This window comes from Clinocottus analis, unplaced genomic scaffold (assembly GCF_023055335.1).
Source record: "Clinocottus analis isolate CAN_PGR_092001 unplaced genomic scaffold, fCliAna1.0.p SCAF_9, whole genome shotgun sequence".
NCBI lineage: Eukaryota > Metazoa > Chordata > Actinopteri > Perciformes > Cottidae > Clinocottus > Clinocottus analis.
In genome coordinates this window covers 6,081,028-6,100,487 of record NW_027176251.1, presented here as the reverse complement: position 1 = coordinate 6,100,487, position 19,460 = coordinate 6,081,028, and the positions used below count along the sequence as shown (strand labels likewise).

At 44.9% G+C, this 19,460-nt stretch overlaps 1 protein-coding gene across 1 annotated transcript in view; it reads right to left on the bottom strand.

Annotated features, from left to right (window-relative positions):
* adamtsl4 (ADAMTS-like 4) overlaps window positions 1-16,616 on the bottom strand; it is a 32,204-nt gene extending 15,588 nt beyond the window's left edge. Inside the window, exons 1-5 of the mRNA XM_068570609.1 lie at window positions 16,440-16,616; window positions 14,829-14,907; window positions 11,167-11,735; window positions 9,736-10,414; window positions 80-179 (exon numbers count right to left, since the gene is read on the bottom strand). Of these exons, the coding sequence (XP_068426710.1) occupies window positions 80-179; window positions 9,736-10,414; window positions 11,167-11,735; window positions 14,829-14,907; window positions 16,440-16,462 (1,450 nt within the window). The 5' untranslated portion in view covers window positions 16,463-16,616. The remainder of the gene's footprint in view (window positions 1-79; window positions 180-9,735; window positions 10,415-11,166; window positions 11,736-14,828; window positions 14,908-16,439) is intronic.
* Between the last annotated feature and the right edge of the window lie 2,844 nt (window positions 16,617-19,460).

Genomic DNA, 19,460 nt, shown 5'->3' with positions numbered 1-19,460 from the left:
GGTCGTGTGCGTGTGTTTGGGCATGTGTGTGTGTGTGTGTGTGTGTGTGTGCGTGTCTGTGTGTTCACTCAGCCCTCACCCTCAGTGAAAGGTTCCCAGTCGTAGAGGCGACCCATGAACTCCTGGGTGTCAAAGGCAGCACACTGCTCTGCTCTGGAGTCCAACGCTCCTCCACACACCTGGAGGACAGAAACACATGGTTTAAAAATGCTTCTTTTTTTTTTTTAAACTGCCACACATTGAACAAATATGAAATCACCCAGCTATAAAACTGTCAGCTGTTCCTCTCCCACTCCCTAAAGAAGAAAGCCTGCAGTGGACCGTCGTGAGGAAAAGGCAAAGGAAACGCTGCTAATAAATAAGGAATTCATTCATTCAAATTTTTGAAATCGTAGAAGACAGAGTAAACACGTCAAACTAGTACACACAAACACAAAAACACACACATGCAGTCTACATACTGCTTTTGGCAGTCAGCGATTGTACAATATTAGAACCATATGGACATAATAGATTTTTTTGGAAGCGGCTGCTCACATAAATCCACCGTGGCTTTTAGTGCATTACCACAGAATGTGATGTGGTGTGTGTGTGTGTGTGTGTGTGTGTGTGTGTGTGTGTGTGTGTGCGTGCACACGTTAGGCTTGTGCTCATTCAAGTAGAGTCCTTATGGAGCCATAGAGTGGAAAGAGTTTCAGCATACCTGCGCTTAAACAACAGCTGAAACATCAAGCTGGGACAACTCTGCTGGTTTGTACTGTACTGACCCAAACTCCTGCTGCCCCAGTCCTGTGGGTCTCTCTCTCTCTCTCTCTCTCTCTCTCTCTCTCTCTCTCTCTCTCTCTCTCTCACACACAAAATGTCGTACTCCCATGTTCTGCTACTTTATATTTCTAATCTTCGACACTTCAGAGGGACGACTTCTAAATCTTAATTGAATTTGAATATCTGGAAAATGACCCCTTTCTAGTTATATAAATAGTGGACATGGTAAACAGAAAATTTGCTATTTACCAGCATTTCTGGATGGTAGTGTTAGCATCAGTTTATTAGCCTCACAGAGCTGCTAATGTAGCTGTAGAGTTTTTAGAATAATTAATCTAATAATGAAACACAAAAGTATGAGTGAGCAGCAGGTTAGTTTAGTATCAAGACTTGAAATTGGGGGAATAACTAGTGTGACTGTCCAAAGTTGACAAACTCTGCCTTGCTGTACCTTTAAAGATGATATACTAACGTTTTAGGGTGCTGGCTGGCTGACTTACCTTTAGGCAGACAGGCTAGCTCTTCCTGCTTCTAGTCTTTGTGCTAAGCTATCCGACGGCTAACGGTAGCTTCATATCCATCAGACAGACTCCAGAATAAGCATATTTCCCAGATTCATCTGATACTTTTGTACTTTTAGTTTACATAATAATTTTGCAGAAACTTTACTTGTAATAGAGTATTAATATTTTTTCCACAGCTGCAAGCACACACACACACACACACACACACACACACACACACACACACACACACACACACACACACACACCTACACACACTCTCACATGCCGCACACAGCACTCTCAGATTTCCTTGCAACTCTAATCTCTGTCAGCTCAACAATCATCTTGTCTTTCACTCCTCTCTTTCTTTGATTCGTTCCTCTCGTCTTTTGTTTTTTTTGTGAATCTCTCTACACTTTCACAGCTGTCACAAACAGCTGGAAAGTTTCTCATCACTCATCTAGGGAGACAAGAGCATGGGAGTAGTCACACACACACACACACACACACACACACACACACACACACACACAAACGCATGCACGCCCACAGACCAACAGTTCCCATGTGAACCGGCCTCTGCGAGCGACAAAGTGTAACTAAAAGACTTTAATGGATAAACCTTCAAAGCATGCACTCATTGACACTGTGGAAATTCACACGTTCACTGTGATGTGTGTGTGTGTGTGTGTGTGTGTGTGTGTGTGTGTGTGTGTGTGTGTATTAACGTATGTCGCTGTCATGTCACATAAGGCACTCATAAGGATCATCTGTTGTTTCTCTTCTAGTAGAGTGTGAAACCAGCTCATGAAACTTTATGTGGTCCACTCTGCCAGAGTTTCACACTGTTCAAAACAGACTTATTTCTGTGTTATTTACAGCTGATATGTTATAGTCTGGTTCAAGCCTCTTCTACGAGAGTGTGTGTTTGAACTACATCAATGTACATGTGGGGGCAATTGAGGGTCAGTGCACGTGTAAGACCTGATGTTAACCCTGTAAATCTGCCTAGGTGTGCGTGTGTGTGTGTGTGTGTGTGTGTGTGTGTGTGTGTGTGTGTGTGTGTGTGTGTGTGTGTGTGTGTGTGCGTGCGTGCGTGTGTGTGTGTGTGTGTGTGTGTGTGAGTGTGTGTGTGTGTGAAATGCGGTTGGTAATGGTTGTAAATATCTCTGCAGGACGTAAACATGTTGGGTCTAATTTCAAACTGGAGAGTTTATGTGTATCTGTGCATGTGTGCGTGTGTGTGTGTGTGTGTGTGTGTGTGTGTGTGTGTGTGTGTGTGTGTGTGTGTGTGTGTGTACAGTTATGGGATGCTACACTACAATAAAAAGAAAGAAAGAACTTCCATAAAAGACAATAAGAGTAAAATGTCAAATGAAAAGAGTGAACGCAAGTAAAAGTCCAGTGTGTCCCTTCATGCGTTGGTGATTGCATGAATGCTACGCAGGAAATAGATTCACCTCCCAAAAGAGTTTAGGGTGTGTAAAAACATCAGGAGGCTAATGGACTGAATGGAGGACGCAGGGAGGGGAGGTGGAGCGAGAGTAAAAACGTGTGTTTCACGGGTCTGGAGGAGAATGTGTGTTATTGTAAGGGCTGGGATACTTTGGAGTTCCCACATTTACTATGAGTGCAGGGTTAGGGGGGTCTCCCCATAACCGTGAACAGAAGGAGCGATGACAGGGAACTGGAGGGGAATGGCAGTTATTGAATGGGCCAAGGAGGGGAGATAAAAGAGAGGAAAATACTTAAAGACAGGGGTGAGAGAAAGAGAGATCGGTGGTGTGTGGGGAGAGAAAGAGGATGAGTCTGGGCCTGTGGAGGAAATCAAAACGCTCAAACCTCAAGTACACTCCAAACAGGGTCAAAAACATTGTCTCATGTGGCAATATAAAACTATTTTAAAAGGTTTTTGACTTGCTTCCTGTCAGTTTGTTAATACGCTGTGTATCCACTAGAAGTGCTGAGAGTAGGCCTTGATAACACTGAGAATATCAAATATCTCACTGGATTCTGATTCATTATGTGTTTCTTTGTGCTTTAGCCTTTCTTTTTGTCACTACAGATGTCGACAGAGAGACATACAAAGAAGGTTCCTGACTGAAATCTGTCATAAGCATATTAACCATTAAGTTACCAGGACACCAAAGCTGAATATCAAAAACTGTGAAGGATAAAGTTTGGTCATATTTATAATCTTGTTTTTGTATTGTTCTTTCAGTTTGAGATTTATATCCAAATTTGGCAAAAATGTTTGTTGTTTGCCAAATTGCTTTACTTTTTATTTTGCTTTTAATAGTTGAAAACTTCCCAGCTTTATCTTTTATGTAGAAAAAAATGCAGAATTGAAATTATAAAAATAATTACTTAATTAACAAAAATAAATGTATTTTGTCGGTAATAATAATAATAAGTTTGTCTGTAAACTGTGGTGGAGGTTTACGATGAAGAGTCAGACAAATTAACCTGAGTTTTCTTTTCAAATGAATGAAGATAACCTGGGTGTTACTGTGTTTCTTGCTCTGTTGGATGTGCTAGTGATTTCTCCTGGAGTTGCTAATAAGAATGATGATGATACAACTAGTTAACTGAGACTACGACACCGGGAGTATCACAACTTCTTGCTTAAATACAATCAAAGTACCTGAAACGTAAAGCCACCGAAAGGCTTCTTCATTGATAAGGTAACAGAAAGTGAAATACACAGTAACTGGCTGCTTGTGACAGAGTGAACAATGGATAGCAGCAGAGAGCAGGTGAAAGAAAAGTGAACACAGCTGTCAGTCGGTGTTTTTGTACAGGAGCTGTGAAAGTTTCAGATGTGCTTTACCACCAGGGAGGGGTCAGGAAAGAAAAGGTCTGTGGGCAATATATTGGAGCATGTGAAGAAGGGGGGGGGGGGGGTACTGCCTGAGGGCTAAAAGCTTTGTTCTGAGCACACACCCACACACAAACATGGCACACACACATAAACACACCAGCCAATCCTGGTCACGCATAACACTCTTGCGTGAAACACAAACACCGGCCCAGGCAAGACTAATGAGTTTTCAGGAGGAACAGATTACGAGGAAAGCGGGAACCTTTCACCACATGTGTGTTTCCTGAAGGGAAAGCCCAGGTAAAGCGTCAGCATTCTCCACGCAAGTCTCTGCCTGCACAGCTGGCCGCGTCGCAGCAATAACCACGTACTGGTTGAGGCTGGCCGGTCATTCCTCATGCATTACTGCGACATTTCACAGACATGACCGCTGACCGTTGGACCCTGCCGCCATAAATGAACACACTCCACACGCCACGACTAATCACTGCATGCATGCACTCAAATCCATGACATGTGTTAAGATGTGCGCGTATGTGTTTGTCCTCAGCGATTAACATTCTCCGGGCTAATCTGGTGACCGAGGCCGCGTGTCGCCGCTTTGCAGGGCGACTCCCAGCTCTTGGCCTTGACCCTGAGGCGGGGAAGCCAGGAGTCCTCCAAACGCTGCTCATCTATCAGCGGCTAACGGAGACGAGACGCCAGATGAGCGGCGAGAAACACTGACGTTGTTCTCAGGAGAAGTTTTAGTTTCTGCGTCAAAACAACGTCACTTTTTCTAGAAATTCAAGAAAAGGAGAAGAAAACACGACACAGGATCAATTAACGAAAACCAGCAATTAGTTGAAAGCCCTGAAAGTGACAAACCCAAGTCTTATTGCTGCAAACTAGGAAAGTGATTCACCAAATATTTGTATAATAACACATGGGTGTGAGAGAGAGAGGTAAGACGTGTGGACAGCTATGCTCTTCGTTCCCAGGGCGCATTGCTATTAACAGTTCAAAAGTCTGCACTGAACTATGCAAAGGAGTTTTTCCTGGAGACAGAGATGCTGCTTCCTCTGTCGGGAACTTTCTGCGATTAGATCCAAAATTGTCTTAAATATTGGATTAAAATCATTGCAGCAGAAACAACGTTCTCTGTTCTCTGGCGGCCGATGTTGTGGTCTTTTTTATATGTTTGTATTACAAATTTCAGTTATTACTGACTATCATGGTCAGGACACAAATAAAGAAGATATTTTAAATCTGAAAGAGTCTTTCATGCTCAGAGAACAGTTGTAGGAAAAACCATATTTGCTTTCTTACTGAGAAGATCAATACCACTCTCATTGTCTGTTAAATGCAACGCTGCATGAACGCTGCGTTATTTCCGTGAGTCACTGTTGTTACACTTCAGTTTTTTATTCGAATTAAACAAGCAAGATAAAACTTGTTGCTTAGTGAGCTTCAGAGGTGATGGTCCATGGATTGTGTTACTGTTTCACAGATGAGGCTGTTTCCTGAAGGAGAACATGAAAGAGGGAAAACAGCCCACAGGAGCTGACGGAGACTCATTTTAACAAGCAGCGCTACCTGACGTTTGTAGAGAGGCAGGTACTTCTGCTTGTTAAAGTACAAAAGCAAAGAAACTCCAGATCCTCCAAATGACTCAACGTGGTTGAGTGTTTGCGTGTGTGCTTAAATCCCACAAACAAAAACATCTGGGCCGGTTTGTGACTTTATGAGAGCAACAGTAAGCGTGGCAGGATCTGCACACAGTTATTAGAGTTCTCCGCACTGAATAATCTATTTCCTGTGTAACAACGCCTGTGTAATGACACACTGTGATTAGATCATCTGACTTGTGCAGCAGCCTGAAGCCATGTTAGTGTGTAGAGCAGTCACAACACAAACTCCTCAGGTTTTTGCTCCAGCTGCCAGATTCATTACATTTTTGTGCGTCTTTAAAGTATTGCATGTTTATTTGTTTTTTGAGGTATTTATTGATGCTCAAGAGGGCGGGTTTGGTGTCGAAAGTGTAGGGATGTACACAACAAAGTCAAAGTTTCTTCAATAATATGCGAATGATATGTCACATTTATATTTTTTTAAATCCCTTTAGAAAATAACTATAACAACCATGGAATTAGTTATTGTAGACTTACCCAGTTTAAAGTTATGTTTTTCCTTCATGGTAACCTGAACATTTATGATAGATAGTGTCATATTTTAAAGTTTTCTTCAAGGGTAATGCAATGGTAACTCTACTAGTGCTCAGTACCGTGTGGATCGTATGAATACTAAGACTATTTGCAGATTAATCCATAATGAGAATAATTCGCCTGCTCAGACGTGGGGTGGATTTTTGGATTTGTTTCCAAAGAGAGTGATGCATCTCTGTCATTGTTCAATCGGTGAGTGAGCGACGGACCTTCTGTGTTAGTAGATGCTGAATAATGATCTAACTTTACCAACCGCAGTCTGATCAGGATCAGCAACCGGACTGAATGTTGCCCGTAAGGCAGAAAAAAAGTTTGCAAAACCGATTGCTCAATTTGAATAGACGACAATTTTCAGTTCCCATTAAAAATGACACCCTCGCGTTTGCTATTATTGATCTGATTGAGATGCGTTGTGAACTACATTCATCTCAAATCTCCCCTAACTTGCTGCATTTTTCGTGCTTCTTGGCAAATATTTGCTCTGAAGGAGGACAGAGGGAGGAGCTAAGAGGAGAGGAATGATTAGAGAATCATCCAAACCAAAAGAAATGAGAAGGGAACAGACGGGAAGAGGAGTGCGTCTCTCTGTGAAATGTCTGCTTCAAGCTGGTGTGTCTCGCTTTCTTTTTTCTTCTTTTTTTAGGCAGCTTCTTCTCAAATTCCACCTTTTCCTCCCCTCTCCCTCGGACAGAATAGCTTCTCCTCTTGTTACACTCTGCGCTCGTTGGAGGACACACACTTTTCCATGAATCCTTCTCTTCCCAACACATTTCCGTTTTTCTTTCCATTTGTTGCTTCCTCTCTTTGCCTCTTTGTCTCCTCCACTAACAGGTCTGTCTTCGTCCACTCACCATAACACCCATCCTCGCCAGCCTTCATCTCCATTTCTTCTTTGGCTCACTCACCCCCCATCCTCCTCCCCACACACACACACACACACACACACGCACACACACACACTTTTTCTCTCCCCTCGCCCTTTAGCTTGCCCTCCCACTACTGTGTGCAGATTTTCTAAAAACAGTACTCTCTTTCACTACTACGTAATCGCGTCACTTCCTTCACTCGAACACTTATACACACGCACACACACACGTGACACACATCGCACGCACACATCGCACGCACACATCGCACGCACACACTTCCCCTTTTGCCCTTCTCATTTCCTCTGTCCCTCTCTCGGTTCCCCTCTTGCTTCTACGCAACAGTAAAAACACACACGTAATCACAGCCAATCACACTTGCGACGGGCCTCAGGCGGTGTGTGTTATGACAAACACACCTAATAGATAATAGGATGTGTCACACTCAGTCTGGCTCACTTCATAAATCACACACAAACACACACATATTACAGGACAAACAGGCCTGGGCAAAGTCCGGCTTTCATCCGAACTTAAACCTATCTTTAAATTACGGAAAAACATATCGAAATGTGGCCCCTGTAGGAGCAAACTAGGCTGAAATAGAGGCTCATGTTGAGTAAATATGTAACCCAATGAGTCGGACTGAGCTGTCACATGACTGCTATTAGCGCTGCTGACACACACACAAGGCCAGTATTCTGCCAGCACGGCTACTAAATCTGTTTTAACACGGGGACTATCGCATCCAGCCGGGTAGAGACAGAAAAGAACAAAAAGAGGGAGATGAAAAAGGGCACGAGAGCCTGCCAAGTTATCTAAAGAGAGAAAAGTCAAGAGCCCACAAGTGCCAACCCGGCCCCAAATTCAAGTGTCTACTTCCACTCAATGAGTGCCAGTTGTGGAAATAACGTGTGCGAGTGAAAATGCAGTGTGTAGGTGTCTGTGTGTGTGTGGTATTTCACCTTAATCTTATCATCTCTACAAACGCGGTCACTTGAGACAGACCTGCTGCTAAGTGCTCCACTGGAATATATAACCAGGTCAAATGTATTTTGGTCCCCGTGATCAAATCTTAAAATGGACTAGAGATAAGTTTCCTTCTGTTTATTTCATTCAAGACTAAGAGAGATGTCACATCATATTGCTGATTAGTTTTTATCCTTTTAAAGAATAGTATTGTATACATCATGATGGAATAACCATCTGTGTTTCAGTCCTCGGAAATACTTTAAATACCTCAGTAGCTGCGAAGGAATTAATTAAAATGAACAGTAAGAAATAAGAAAACATCATGATTTGAATCAGAAGTCAGAGTTTAGCCAAAACTGGCAGAAATAGCGATTCATGTACGCTGTCCAAAAAAAACAACCTTCCAAGATTTGTCTACTTTCAGCAAAGTCTTTGATACTTGATACACACACAAAGACGCAACCCAAAACTCTGACACCAGGTATAACGCTTAACATGTGAATAGAAGCTATTGTGTGCCTCACTATAACAAGTTATCGTTCACACTTATTGAACAAAGGAAGGCTGTGATTGCAGGTGTTTGTTTTTTTTTAAATAAAACTGTATTCAAGCAGGGAATCTGTGACTTTGCACATGTTGTCGCTCTCTCTAGGGACAATAATTGATTGGTTTATGATTAGAAACATACCATAACTGTCACAAAAAAGGTGAAAAATGTGCATGTTTTCCAAATGTGATACTGTGTGAAATGTGTCCCATGTGTTAACGCCAGGACGGGGGCCTCGGAAAAAAAGTCTATTGCCTGGTATTAACAATATATCAATTACAAAACCGTGTGGATACGATCTCCAGGCAAAACACCCGATCACTAAAAAAACTCTTTTTCCACAACACTCGCTCTCAATCTCACATTTAATTGAGTGAAATGATGCGTGGCATTCCTGTGTAACCTGAGTTACTACGAGGTCCATCTCAGTTTCTCACCTGTGTGTCGAGGGTGAAGTTTCCCATCCATCATGACTGTCTGTGCCTCGGGCTGCTCTGCTTTCACTTGGCTACTGATAATGCTCACACTGAGAGGTATGGAGCAGGTCAAAACCCCAATCATCACCAGACAGGCCTCCAGCCAGACGAACATGATGGCGAAACACAGCGCACGCATTTACACACACTAGCGCGCAGGTTCTGGCAGGTTTTTTCTTCTTAATCAGTCTCAAAAGACACGTGTAGAGCTTCACAACGGAGGTGTGTATTCTGGTTGTAACCCAAAATACACACACGCCTTGGAGCTGAGGAGGCATTTGCAGTCAGTTTCCATCCGATTGCTCAAAGACAACCAGCTAGTGTTGGAGCTGGGGAATGATCTACCTATCAAATACACTCTGCTGACCTTCAACTTTACGCCCGTCTCGCTGCTCCCTTCAACACACGGCATGCACACAAATCAAGCATGACTGCAGGCTGAATAAAGGGGACACACACGCTAAGGAGCAAGTATGAAAGTGAACTACTGAGATGATTAGAAGGGTGTGAAGCCAGTGGAATGAGTGGAATGAGTGGGATCTTTACTTTTTTCCTGATCTTCATAGGTGAGATCTTACCTGCGAGAAGCACCTATGGTACTCCTTCTCTGGCCCAGAGCATCGGATGACCTGAGGAGCCGCTCTCCCTCCATCTCTGCCTGATTCCACTCCCATGTGCGGGAGGTGGGGGTGCTGCAGCGGGTAGAGGTCGCCGGTGGGTGGGACGTGGGGGCTAAAGCCTGGTTGGAGCTGCCTGTCTCTGTGGATGGGGCTGGAGCGGTGGAGGGGAGAGGAAAAAGGGGAGTTGGGGCGGGAGAGAGGAGGGACGGGAGGAGGCGGCGCGGTGACGGAGTGCCAGTCGAACCTCTGGCGGTTGGGTAGGAGAGATGGCGATGAGGAGCGTGAGAAGAAGTGAGACGATGGCGCTCGCTCTCTTGCCCTCCTGTGCTCCGTGTTGGTCTGCGGGGGCCGGTCAACATGGCGGTGTGGGTTGCCAGTTGTGGTGGGAACTTCCTCAGCAGCAGGCTCCTCCGAGACCTCCTCCTCCTCACGCCTCCCTGGGTTCCCGTCCTCTCCGTCACTCCCCGTCTCCTCGTCCTCGTTCCCGTTGTTCTCTGCGTCGTCTTCATTGGGTGCAGGTGATGTTTCAGCGTCGGTGCCGTTAACGGTGTGGCGAGCCTGCCGGTTTGGACGGTGCAGAGGCAGAGAGAACGGGACCCTGCCGTACCCAAACTGACCTGGACGGATGGCGGAAGACCTGCGAGTCAAAAAAGAGAGACACAAACAAAAGGAAGGATCAGCAGGAAGTATTTAGAGAGAGAGATTTACAGATGGATAGAAAGGTCCAGAGGCAGTGACAGAGATGAAGAAAGATAGGAAGATAGGATGTTGTAGATATTCATGTTAGCTGTCAAACATAATCATAACCGACATTGAGTGGGCAGAGTAGTGCAATGCAGTATGACAAAAGCCAGAGGTAATGATCTAATAACACAGCAGATGCCAGTTATGGGCAAAACTCCAACCTGCAACACTTGAAACATCACAACAAACCTTCTCTGTTGCCTAAACAATGTCAGCACTTTAACTGAGGACACCTGAATGAATGCCGAGCATGTTCATCATATTGTGCTGTGAGGAATCGTTTATTGTGGCGACTTCTTTGTTCTTTGTTTCTGCGTTACAGTCAACCAGAGAGATCCAAGAGCCATGTCATCTGTACTTTTTATGCCAGTAGGGCCAAACTCACTGCCTGTGTGGCTGAGTCATTTCCCTGGAGAAGAACTGCACATGTAAAAGCTTCCGTTAACTAGAAAATTGATTGAATCAGTGTTTCTCTATGGACCACTGACCTTTGACCTTTAAAAAGATGGTGAAACTTTTAGTTTTTGGAGGGTGAGTCATTTTAGTTGCTGGTGTCAGCACCAACAACAGATGATCATGACACATTGTGATTAAAACACGTAAAGAATGGGACACTTTACGGGTGAAGAATGAAGGCTCACTCACCTCCTCGCAGGCAAACCCTCCCGATTTGGAGTTATTGACCTTCTGCTCCCGCCTCCAGCGGCCCTCGATGCTCCTGGATTGGTCGGCCTCCTGATGGTGCGTGCCGGCTGGTTGTAGCCGTGGGGAGGAGCGTGGTAGGGCGATCGGTACATAGACGCATGGTCTTGATTGGTTGGGGGGAATTCTGGCTGGTAAAAAGGAGGGTTTGGATTGGCCTGTCCCGGTACCGGAGCTCCTCCCCCGGGGTTGGTGTTCCGATACAGAGACACCCCCTGGTTGTGACTGGAGGAGATCGGCGGGGAGTGATAAGGCTGGTGTTGCCCAGGGTATCGAGGAGGGTAATAAGGGCGCACAGGTGAGATGACCGGACCTCCGATGCCGCCGGGCGAATAACCTGCCCAGTTGGGTGGAGAGTGGGAAATGGGAGGTGGGGGAGGTAAACACGTCCTGCTCCTCTGTGACACGCCGACGCCGCAGGTTTGCGAGCAGTCAGACCACTCCCCCCATACCGACCACACTCCCTCCACAGGCTCCGCCTCAAACACCTGTCTGGACCGCCTGCCTGCCACCTGGCACACACACACACACACAAACACACACACACACACACACAGATTGAGAAATAGGATAAAAAATTTACTTTTTATTGAATCGTGACTGAAATGATTAACTAATAACTAAATAGTTGCTGATTATTTTTTCTGCTTGACTAATGAGCTATTTTTTTCAGCTCATGTATGTTTTATTGTGATGGATTCCTCTAATGATAATCTTGCTGAATAACCGATTGATCATCGGTCTACAGCATGTCAGAAAAAAGTTCACAAGATGAAATGAGAGAGCTCATGGTGGTGTCTTGATTTTTTTTTGTACCACAAATAGGTTTGTGGTAATGACTTTGAATCCGTCTGTGCTGCATGTGTCTTCATCACTCTGTCACGCCCAACAGAGATAAACTGATTTTAAACAAAAGCTCATCTGTCCGAGAGGTGACCGGTTCAACATCAGAGCACTGAAACCGCTGAGTCTCTGGTTTGAACCCACCGCTGCGTCTCTTTTCACTTCTAACAAAACATGTTGTGAAAATCTGATTGAAAGCCAGCAGGTTTTGTACTGTTTTAAAGTGTTCGATCTGAATGAAAACACGTCTGGGCAATAAATTTTGATTTTATTTTGAGTTTGGCCGGTTAAAAAGTACTTTATTTTAATTGAATGGGCTCCGACTTAATGTAACCTTGAACCCTCTGGAAGGAAGTTAAAACGGGAAGCCGTGGTAATATTTCAAAGAAGTAATTTATTTATTTTTCGCCTTTGCAAAATCAAAGATATCTGGAGGGACTTATTTCTTCACAGCAACTGAGTAGACAGTTGAGCTGCAGTCTCACGAGTTTCCTTCCTCTCAGGCCAAAATATAAATCCTGAACGTTTCATAGTTCACTCGGGCTTTGAGGAGACTCAGTCACCTGCCAGCAGCTTATGAGCAGATGGATAAATTCCTATGAATGCGACAAGATTGTGGCTGATCTGGTGTGTGTTTGTGTATATATGTGTGTGTGAGAGAGCATGTATATGGGTGCCAGGTCATGCTTTGATGTCTTCCTCTGTGGCTACAAATAAATGTTTCTCCTCTAATTTCATAGCTGAAGCATTGGCCCGGTTGGCAGAGCGGCAAACATGAGAGCTGAACAAAAGTTTCCATTCAGAAAGAACCAAAACATAAATCTGCACTCCCCCCCCCCCCCCCCCCCCCCACCCCCCCCCTCCCTCTCTCTCTCTCTTTGTACATTTTTGTGTAAATGGGCAGACACATGCAAGTAAACATACTGTACAAACTGTTTGTGGGTTTGTGGAGAGCGAGAGGACAGGTGTAACAGGCATGCTTGTGTGTTTGTGTTTATGCATGTGTGCGTTATCCCGATTAAAAAAGAGTTCCTGTCACTGTCTGGGGTGAACTGGCAGGAGGGTGGGAGAAAAGTACAGAAAAAGGGGTAAAAGAGATGAGGGCGGGGTCGAGGCAGACAGGCCTAATGACTCTGAGCGTGTGTGTGTGTGTGTGTGTGTGTGTGTGTGTGTGTCGGTGGTGTGTGTGTGTGTTTCTTGTGGGGAGGTGTTGTCTGTTGTAATGAGTGACATCAAACACACAGCTGCCACATAACTGGGACCAATAATGAGCTCCGTGCAGTGACCCTGCAGCAGCCGCCGCTGACCTGCAGCTACTGGTTAGACTCCTGCGACACGGTGCTGCCAGGCCTCATCCAGACCGGAGTGGAGCTGCGAACACTGACGTGTGTACATTTAAATGTTGTCATTATCCTTTACTCCATACTGGCAGAGAAGAGATCAAGTCCATTAACGGTTTTACAGCAGAAGAGATGGAGGACGGGGGTGGGGGGGGGACAAAATCCAGTTATTCTTTTTTGTAATAAGAACAGATGTTTCATCTTAACTGAAGGATTAAGTGCTTATTTATAAATTGAGGAACTTCAACAACAGATGTTTTCCACTTGGGTGCAACAAAACAATAGTAAACACAACATTGACACGTCAACATTTTTTTTTAAACCGTTGCTTCTTCCAGCTGTTACGGAGGAACATTATCATGCATTTGGAGTTGTGGCCACCTGATGAATGTGAGTGCAACACTCTTTTTAAGCTCTGATTTTGGTCTCCACCAGCTCCTGAAGGAAATATCTGGATTTTTAGATGCTAATGTTGGACAATGTGTCTCGGCTCGTCGCTAAATGTGTCTGATGTTTGGTCCAGAGCAGGGTAACGTCTGCCAGCTGGGGAGTAAACACTATGAGAGTAAACTTAAATAGTAACATTTCGCCCAAAAAAATGAGGTAGGCAATGAGCTGAAACTCACGATAAAGCTGCATGAAGCCAAACAGGGAGATTCAGGTGATAATTCATTTGAGCTTCTTTATTCTGATCAACTCCTTTTACAATGTTTTCACATTGTCATTTGATATATGGTTATTATATTTTTTTTTTAAATAGCAATGATAGTGGCTTCAAGCTAAATACATGTTAATATAAACCAAAATACATTATTGGATAATGCATGAACACAGTTTTTGTTAACAGTAGATCCAGAAAAGATGTTATCTACCACAAAAATGTGTTCCAAAGTTTAGTGGAAGCTGATTTGAGGCTCCAGCAGACTGAGTTACAGTCTTCTTCGTACAAAGTTCCCTCTGTGTTTTCTTAGATGGTGTTTCCCTGCGTAGCCCCAGTGGAGAGATGCTAACACAAATAGAAACTGATACCAAAAAGACTGGAAGGTGCCCACCTAATTTGACTGACTCCAACTGGTGAAGCCTCACATTAACTTTGGCTCAAATTCTGAATGTATTTTTGCAAAAGTATCGGCCAGGGATCCTGGTTCCTGCATCTCATTCATCTCTCTCTCTCCCCCGTTTCCAGTCTGCCTCTTCACTATCAATGATGGTACTTTTTTTAAATGGTTTAAAAAAGAAAAGGAATGGATCTCTTTGCAGCCAGTATGAACATTTGCAGCATCCAAAAACATCTCTCAGAGTGCACATGGGCCAGTTAGGATTGTTGTAGGACATGAAACAATGTTAATCTATCCTGAATTCATCACTTTTCATCCCTTTATCGTGAAGCTGTTATCTGTGGATCTCGAGCTAATGACTCACCTTCCTCTTGGCTGTCTTAGTCGCGGAGGTCTTGGTCACGGAGGTTGTGACCGCCACGAAACCCCACAGGACATAGAGCCTGGAGGGATGAAGAGCAAAGGGGGAAGTAAGTGGCAGGTATACCAGATTTTAAACATCAGTAAGTTGTTCCATGAGCTAAAAGCTGAATGTGTATGTACTCTGCAAACTTACAGAGACTCGTTGTTCTCTGTTCAATAGTCATCAGCTTTCTTGCACACATTTTTCTCCAAATGTAAATGTAGTTTATAAACTGTGTTGAGAGTGTTGAGTGAGCACCCTATCATATGTTCCAGTGACTTCTACTTTAGCAGCCAATGATGCCCCTTTTTTCCCAGTACAGGTGGCGTGAGGGTTCCAGTCGGGGTGAACACAAGTTGCTTTCTCCCTTCAGGGTTCACAGGCGCTAACAAACTACTGGGTTTAAACAACAAGTATATTTCTCCTCCACATGCCTCTCTCTGGGACTCTGTACACCACGAGGATGTGGCTTTAACACACACACACACACACACACACACACACACACACACACACACACACACACACACACACACACACACACACACACACACACACAAAACCACCAGACTTAATCAGTCACAATATCTAAAATAAAGTTGTACTGTGATAAAGTATGTATTTGAGGTCTGGTGTTTCTGGTGGTTTATGATGTGGGATGGTGTTGAGTGTCCCTGTTAAGTTTGGGTTAGTGTCCTTAAACTTCACATGAAACTACTTGAGGATGCATTAACCACTAGATTAGCTTATTCATATTTTGATATTGATTTGTCAAAGCCTTAAATTTCCCCCTAAAGGGAAAAGATTTCAGATCAATGCTTGTTTTTTTGTTTTTTTTTAAAACAGCAGTTTCCACACCAATCTCCATGGGAATGCAGACACAAGTGCACAAGAAACAAGTGGAAAGTCACCTCTTTCTGCCAAGAAAATAGCCTGAACATGATTTTAAACGACTTGGTAAAATGGTCAATTCAGCGCTGACCACGACAACCAAACCATCACCACAACCACGAGTCCGCAAGCCGCATGCATTGAGGGTAATTGGTACCTTCTTCCCAGTGTGGTGCACCGCCGTGGTCTCTGGAAGCCTCCCCACACTAGACTACATAACTACCCCGAAAAACACAGACAAAGGTCCCGCACAGCCCGACACAACAGAGCCGCTCAGGCCGAAGTAAGGACCCCCTGCCCGGGTCCACGTTTTCCTGGCCGCTACAGTGGCACATTGCAGAATAAACTCAGAGGGACAGAGGGAAATAGAGAGGGAGAGAGAGATATGCGACAGAGGGGAAACTCACAGAAATCCACCCTGAGGAGAAAGACTTTAACCTAAACCCAGATGTCTTCGGGTACATTCCTATCATATATGCTGCGAAGCGCAGTGCGTAGCAAGAAGGCGCCGCGCGTAAAAGTCCAAACTTCGCCGCAAAACCCCAAACTTTATCAAATCTCGTCCTCGCTCAACACCAACAGCCTGCCCGCTCAAAGGAGGATGCAACCCCCACATGTGATGTTGTGGTCAAGCGGACGGAGAGAGGCAGCAGGTTGCAGCTGTAAAAGTCAAAGTTTTACCTGAATAGTAAACCGAGCCGCATGCTCCTCTGAGAGTCCTCACTCCGCCACAAATACAAGTTATACAAGTTAATGATTATCAGTCCAGGTTTAGTGATCGGGTTGTGGTCTGTTCCGGTCTGTGTTGGTCCTGAAAGAAATGTGGTGAAATCCTGCGAGGGCTTCTTCAGCTCTCTCTCTCTCTGTCTCTCTCTCTGTCTCTCTCTCTGTCTCTCTCTCTCTCTCTCTCTCTCTCTCTCTCTCTCTCTCTCTCTCTCTCTCTCTCTCTCTCTCTCTCTCCCTGTGTGTCCCCTTCCTCCTGTCACAGTCACTCCCCGTGATTTTAGGAGAGTGGGAAGGGTTCAGTTTTTTCCTCTCTCTCTTTCCAGTCTCGTTCACTCGACAACTTTTTTTGGGGTCCTTATTATAAACCGTGTGACGCCTGGCAGTCATGGGGCCAGAGGGAAGAGAGGAGAGAGAGAGAGAGAGAGAGAGAGAGAGAGAGAGAGAGAGAGAGAGAGAGAGAGAGAGAGAGAGAGAGAGAGAGAGAGGGGGAGACAGGAGACACAAAGTGAACACGTTACAAAACTCTCCCCGTTTCTCTCTTTCACACGCATGCACCATCCACTCCCACAGCCTCTCTCTATCACACACACACACACACACACACACACACACACACACACACACACACACACACACACACACACACACACACACACACACACCTCTGGGCCCTGGCTAAGCTAAAATAACTCTCACAGCCGCTTTCTTAGTTGCACAATTCAACATATTAATGCGACATTGTAGTAGCTCCCACTGATCAGTCGTAATGATCTGCTCATTGTCAGAAACAGTTCAGAGCTGGCAGCATCTGCAGCAGGCAAGTGCAAAGCTTCATGGGTCACTATTGTACAATACAAACACCAATTGTTATATAACAAAGTGGAAAATTATTTTAATATTTCCCATAGATAAAAAAAAACAAACATGTCTGTTGACTCACTGGCAGCATGTAGTTGCCCTGCAAAAGATATTTTTGATATTTTGCTGTGTTTTCTCATAACTGTTTAATCACATAAGTGCTCAAAAAACAGACGAGCTCCACCAGAGAACTCCACCCAAGAGACAAGCCACTTCTGAGCAGGAATGATGACTATCTGGTCGTGTGTGTGCGTGTGTGCGTGTGTGTGTGTGTGTGTGTGTGTGTGTGTGTGTGTGTGTGTGTGTGTGTGTGTGTGTGTGTGTGTGTGTGTGTGTGTGTGAATTCTTCTCGGTTGTGGCCTGTAGCAGATGTGTAAACTGTCTGATGCCAACTTGTTTACACCATATTTATATTTATTTGGTTGTCAGCGACCGACCCTCTGAGTCTAAAACAGGTCGAGCCGATGCAGACGGGCCACAGGGTCCAGTTGGGCGGTGAAGAGTGACACAGAGGTGGGGAGGAAAAAATGAAAAGTTCCTCATGGGACAAGGAGCATTACTCAATGTTGGGTTGTGTGTCTATTGAAGACACATATGGTGCAACGTGAAGTAAGCTTTCATCCAAATAAGAAAAAAATGTTTGAAAAGAAAATCTCAAAATCCAAATCCACATGAAGACAAAATTGTACTCTCCTTCCATATATTGCGTTGGGTAAGTTCAGAGAAATAGAAAGTGAGTTAATGTTGTAAACATGAAGGTGTGAACATCTGATAGAAACATCTTTCTGACTTGGCTTCACTTTTAAACTCTGCATTGTTTAACATGCGCGCGCTGCATTCTGGATCAGTATGAACAAGAGAGGACCAAGAAGGAGAGAACAACAGTAGGCAGTGCACGAGAGTAAAAGAGTCAGATGAAATATGGCTGGATGATGAAAAAAAGTAGAGGAAAGTGAAACTAATGTGCTACTAAAAAACCTTGTTTACGACTGAGGACATCACAGCCCGACTCATCAACATAACGTTTCCCACCGCGCTGCCGCTGAGAAGACAGATGAGATGGTGGAAATGTGAGCGAGGCCGAAGAGTGGACGGGAGGGCGGGTACGCGGTGAGTTATGGCCGAACACACACCCAGGGGTTGAGACGTCCCAGAGCCAAGCTGCCGCTGCTTTTCTTGGACGGGCAACCTACACCACGGACACAGCGATGGTGAAGGAGATTTGCGACTTCAAAGCCTGCTGCGAGCCAACAACTTAAAACTTTGAAACCACATTACAGAGCGGGCTTAAGATCTGATCTGTCAAAATGAAAGTTAACGTCGAAGGCGTACCCAGAATGAGGAGGGTAGATTCCAGAGGTTAGCGCACATGCATAGACACATATAGCAATTTGTGTGTGTGTGTGTGTGTGTGTGTGTGGGAGATTAGTGAAATGGATATCTCTGTACTTTCAAACAGCATGTCTATCAGTAACTACAATTAGCCAGAGGTCATTGCCATGGCCACCAGTGGTCCGTGACCACTTATAGCCCTCTGCTCCACTGCCCCTCCCCCCCCCTTTCTTCTCACTCTTTCTCGGGATCTCTGCAAAGCCGCAATAACTAATGTGTTGGCCTGCCGACACGCAACACCAACCACAGAATCCTGATTAGCAAAATGTCTGTATCAAGTAGTCATCACAACATACAGATGTGTGTGTGTGTGTGTGTGTGTGTGTGTGTGTGTGTGTGTGTGTGTATGTGTGTGTGTGTGTCCGGGGAGGTCCGCATGTAGAAGCAGATCTGTTATACGTCTCGGGCGGCTGGCTTGAGTAATAGCCCTGCGGATCAGAGTAGCGGGGCCCTGTGGGAGTGATACATCACTCGAAAAACTCCTTGCATGTATACACAGCCTGCCTCCAAAACACACACACACACACACACACACACACACACACACGCCCCGGCCTCGGGCCCAGTAAGTCCGCCATCCTTTTACCCTTAATGAGGCCTGCAGGCCTTTCTGTGAAGACGACAGCGAGGCAGATTGACTCGAATAGGTCAAACAGAGGGGACGAGCATGAAGACCCATCTGATGGTTATCATCCCTTTCCAGACCACAGGCCCCAGTCATCCCTG